The sequence below is a fragment of the Melampsora larici-populina genome, assembly GCF_000204055.1.
Source record: "Melampsora larici-populina 98AG31 unplaced genomic scaffold MELLAscaffold_28, whole genome shotgun sequence".
NCBI classification, from domain to species: Eukaryota; Fungi; Basidiomycota; class Pucciniomycetes; order Pucciniales; family Melampsoraceae; genus Melampsora; species Melampsora laricis-populina.
In genome coordinates, this window is record NW_006768792.1 from 197,461 (window position 1) to 202,713 (window position 5,253).

Below are 5,253 nucleotides of genomic sequence, written 5' to 3' on the forward strand. Positions count from 1 at the left end.
GAAAACACCACATCAAAGATTACGAGACCGAAAACATTTGACCACATCAACGATCGCAAGGCCTGAAAAACTTATATTACGACACGACTAACCGTTACACATGTCACCATGTTGCTCATTTGGGCAGAGATCTTTCACGAGCATGCTTGCTTGCTCCTGAAAGCCCAAAAATTGACAATTACCAAGTTGATTTCCACCGGATCGATTGACACAAACTATCCATTCACATTGGCGGCGATTTCTGTCATTGAAGGCATAGGCATTGGGGTCAGACAGCTAGGTACGACGAATGACCACCCCTTCATTTCATTATAAAGTGACGTCCCTAAACCGACTTCTGGTACTTCATACCATGCCATTTACTTCCAAAATGTGCATGACCTCATTGACATTCCCCCATCCCTTTGAAACCGAACAATTACCAGTTGAAGGCGTCCGATTAATCGTTGAAAACATAATTAATCAAAGCCCCATTATATCTGCTGACCCCACAAACTGTACCGACACTTCATTCCTACATCATACGCAAGTTACCCGTCTGCTTCAGTTGCGTTTATTAAGCAAAGCCTGGGACATTGTCATTCTCGACTCTGTTTTCAAAAATTTGCGCCTACCTCGCGATAACATGGCCAGCAGTCTTGCAGGCATTTGGAAAACATCATACCTGACTCCTGGCTTTCCAAAATTACAACGACTCTGCCTGGATGGAGTCCAACATCCAATGCCTCTTTCCCGACATGGACAACCATTGCCGTCTCCAACACCAGTGTACCCATTTTCTATCCGACCCCAAAACGCGGCATCAATTATTAGCTTATGCAGGTACACCTTAACCCAACTAAAACTTAGGTTTATCGACTGCGTTGGATTCACTCCTGAGTTATCAAACACCATTCAGCTTGCTACAGGTTTACATACTCTCAATATTTCAGGTTCCCGCTCCTCAGGGGTCCCACACGATTCAAAGTCAATTAAGTTCCTACTCGAAAGGATTCCGCAACTAAAGTCTTTATCCCTCAACTTCTCATTCCTATCCGCGATGGAATTGGCGCGCAATTCTCTTCCCGACTTGGAGCACTTTTGGTTTGCGTGTGATCTCGACAACCTACAAGCTGCAAAGGACATATGTCAGTCTTCTGCAAGAAAAATCAGTTGCCTAGAATTACTCCCACAGGCTAATCCGGACCCAATAGCCCCGATAGCCTTAGGATTACAAGACATACTCCAAGTTCTGTTCATAATTTCTATTCCGGACCGTATCCCACGCGACAGCCGCGACACTTGCTTTCCTAAACTCCGGGTTCTCCGAAGTGAATACTGCCACTCGAATCCATTGGAAATTGATCTTCAGTGGTTAAAATGGCCGTTACTACAATCAATTGAAGTGTTGGTTACGAGTTATTGGCACGGGAACGTATATTGGCGAAGCATCTTAGCTCAGACTGACCGCGCTTCAATCACGGTTCCTCCAAAACTAAAACACATAGTCTTCACAACGCCCGAAGGATCTGGACTTCGTGATCAGGAGCTGGTGGAAGTATTCCAATCAATAGGAGTTAAATGCCATTTCATGTTCCAGCCAGCTTGCGCAGATCTCATGGTAAGCAACACCTCAATTTCACTGACACCTTGCGTTCTGATCTGACACCTATATTTCTTATAGGGTCTGGCAAACTTATTGAACACTGAAGAACTCCGCTCCAATGATGTGGTTGACCCAAACTGATAATGTTGCGTTTGGAGATTGCTTACGAGACCTATTTCTTGTGTCAACGAAATGTCTTCACATATTTCTTTCCGCTCCCAATTCTGTCTCTGTTGAAATGGCATTTCTTGCGCTATAAAGTCACACGTTGTAATCGCAATTGTTACATATTCTACCGCTTCACCATCGGATTTCATGTGGCGAGCGGTACCATTACAAATCTGTAAATTAATATCAAATTTCACCTACTCTAGACTGATTCACGTTTCCACTCTTTGGTTTTTCTAGCTGTGTGATATCTAACCATATCGATGTTAAACTTGATTGATGTTCTTACCTAATTGTGAAGGTAAACAGGTGGTGGAAATACAGTCATTGGAGTCTTACTTGGAAATAAAAATATAAGCTTACCCATTGAAGAAGAACTGCCATCTACCAACCCATGAGGCCCAAATGGCCCCGCTCTTTACAAATCAAGGTGGATGGGATTCGAGAAATCGGGTCCCATATGTACCGTGGTTACCATGCGCGCAGGTATCCGCATTTGAAATGACCAAATGTATACCGTCGGAGTTTGAGGTCCAGTCCGCAAATTTTCCGACACTACTATGAAATCACGACTCTCAACGCAATACTGGTGGCCATCGCGTATATTACACCGTTTACATTTCAAGCCAACTTCAAACTTCAAATCAAATACTCATTCGCTTGCCGATCATATCACTCGAATTTCAGACGACATTGCGGAACAATGAAATATCGTGAAAAAGGGAGACCTCGCGCGGTATCCAACCGAGCATCAAGACTCTTTCAAATGCCTGTGAGGCAACATGATAATCCGACAGCTCTTGAAAAAGTTTGTGATATTCATTCACTCTGTATTTCACTATGGTAATTACTAACCAATTACCTGGGAATAATCCAATAGTCAATTTTTTACCTTTAGAGGGACGCCGCCTACACAATACCACAGGGTCCGAAATTCACACTCCCGACGCGTTACTGAAGCGTTTTCCAAGATTGTGTTATGATTGTCGCCTGTTTGTTGACAGGCGCTGCGTGGTGCGCAGCTTTGGAATGCACAGCAAACTTAATGAGCATGCCGTCTTGAACACAAGCTCAGTGTCAACATTCAGAGACGCCTGAAGTTCATCCGCATCAACACATACTTAGATACCTGGACACAGCCAGCCGTTTTCTATCTCTGAATATTTCCATGTTACGTGATTGTGATGCGATGGACGCGCCATTGACACAGGCTTTGGTAGCAGGGATTAGTGTTACATATGCGAAATCTCAATTCCTAAAGAGGGCTATGCACTGTTTTTAAGTGCTTTAAGTGCTCTATGCATTATAATATAGCGAGTAGTACATACATACAGACAGAGCCTTTATCGGCCCAACTCCCTACTCCCATTCCAAGAACTAGCTCCCGCTTGGACATAGACTAGTCTTGATTGTGCGATTCAAAGCCTCAAGCATCACTCGAAGTCAGCGCTAAAATGGATCACCCAGGTAATGATCAGGTGTCTAACACAATGGTTGTGACTATCACTTGCTGATACCTTAAACTCTTGTAACCCTTTGGCAGACAATCAAACTGAAGGATCCGTCAAGAAACAAAACAAGCAGGTTTCAGACTGGCTCCCTGACCACAACACCCCGTACTGCGAATCTGTGTCGGATTTTGTGAGATATCTTCTCGGACGAACTAATTCAAAGACCCCCGATCCCTCTAGTCCGACTCTCAATGAGATCTCAAAACTTCCTCAGCTTACACCATCTGAAATTATCAATGATACCCGCATATTTCAATTACATCTAGAGGCTGAATCTACGGTTAATACCGACCTCAAACATCCTCGCCGACAAAAGGCCTCGTGGTCACGACATAGGCAGCTGTTCCTACACGAACTGACAAACCTTGGAATTCCACGTGCAACACTTGACTGGATGCGATCGCCAGATTCCCCTTGGAACTCCATCATGTTAGCTTGTATAGCAAAACACTACGGATGGGGACTCAGCCAAGGCGTGTTCTCCTTGTACCCAATTAACCCCGGGCATAATGGAGATCCTATGTGCTTGGGTACGTTGGAAAGATGGCTTCGGGGGCAGACAGAAGAAATAAAGAAGCATTCGAAGAACCCTCGTCTGGTCTCGATCCGAAGGAAAGCTGAACAGCGCGGTAGAGTTAGTTGAAACCATACTAGTTGTGTACAAAACTCAATGGTCTGACTATGTGCTCTCTTCCCATTCACAGCTGTTCAGGTATCGCAAAAATACAATTGAAGCCGCTCTGGGCATACCGGCCTTGGCCCTACTTCCAAAGGCTACTTGTTGCTCAGACACCGAAGATGATGGGAACGGTGGCTATGTTTCAATCGATTTAGGCTGGCGTAGTTCGAAGTACAAAGAATTCTTACACATGATTGATGAAGTGTCTCGCCAGCATGGAAGAAATAGAGGGTCGGGTAGAATGGTTGCACGTCGGTTGGATTCTAAGAGGACATTTTCTGGAAGAATTAATAGAAAAGCTCGGGCTTGTGATGGATTACCAGAATCTTGCTATAGTGAAAGGCATCTATCTCAACTGAGTATGACAGGAAAGTATCTCTGGGACAAAACCAACCGAATTCCTACTCATCTCCTTGATCATTATCTCTTGGAATTGCAGAATTTGCTCAAGAAACGAGCTTATATTTGAGAATACTTTTTTCGCTCACCCTCTTCACTCTTCTCTTAACCTTTCTCTTGTGAATGTATCTTTTTGGATTATTTTTATTCACTCTCAAGTTTTGTTTCTAGTAAATCAAACATCTGTCTCCATCCATTCCTGAACGGTTACTGAGAATCTCATTTCTAATCAAAAGTACACGATGGATTCATGTTTTCTTCAAATCTGGTATGTTTTCTTGTAAATAAATCATTTCTCTCTGTCGTGTTTTTGTTGTATATAATCATCATATGTTTATTGTGAGTATGACTGTTATTCAATCCGCTATATCACATGTTTGTAAGACTATGACATCTAGGAACACATACAAATGTGAGTCCAAAACTACCAGGCTTCGCGTTCTGCTAAAAACTACACATTTCAAATGAGTCATTCCAGTTCGAATTTGCTAAACATGTCTATTGAACTTTCCACCTAGAAGTGAAACTGGTGATCCACATTAATTCCATGTGAGACCCGCAACATGATGATTACTCGATCCGGGGCCATATCACATACGGGTGAAGTCTTTTGTGGGGAAGTGGTGATTTGCATGAGACCCGAGACGAGATCAAAAGATCAGAATACAAAGTGTTTACATCAAAACCCATCACAAGAAGTGATACCAAAAGACTCAAATATCCCGTTTTTGGCTAGGAGAAATTCCACCGTCATATCTTCAACGCACCCATTCTTCATCGCCATGCCACCTCATATCTGCACATGTGCAGAGTTAGGATGTGGAGCGGAAAGCTTTGCGCTCGATGGGGTCATAACGATCGGTAGAATGCGCACCTCCCATAACGGCAAGATACACGAGGCTGAGCTACGA

The 5,253-nt window shown here is 43.5% G+C and overlaps 2 protein-coding genes across 2 annotated transcripts; both read left to right on the plus strand.

Annotated features, from left to right (window-relative positions):
- Positions 1 to 370: 370 nt before the first annotated feature.
- Positions 371 to 1,726, plus strand: MELLADRAFT_108215 (uncharacterized protein; the record flags this gene model as incomplete). The annotated part of the gene is made up of 2 exons (XM_007411951.1): positions 371 to 1,600; positions 1,664 to 1,726. 2 exons carry the CDS (start codon positions 371 to 373, stop codon positions 1,724 to 1,726), a joined length of 1,293 nt encoding a protein of 430 aa, XP_007412013.1.
- A 432-nt stretch (positions 1,727 to 2,158) lies between these two features.
- MELLADRAFT_108216 (uncharacterized protein) lies at positions 2,159 to 4,412 on the plus strand (the record flags this gene model as incomplete). The annotated part of the gene is made up of 5 exons (XM_007411952.1): positions 2,159 to 2,289; positions 2,441 to 2,561; positions 3,178 to 3,220; positions 3,297 to 3,394; positions 3,969 to 4,412. 5 exons carry the CDS (start codon positions 2,159 to 2,161, stop codon positions 4,410 to 4,412), a joined length of 837 nt encoding a protein of 278 aa, XP_007412014.1.
- Between the last annotated feature and the right edge of the window lie 841 nt (positions 4,413 to 5,253).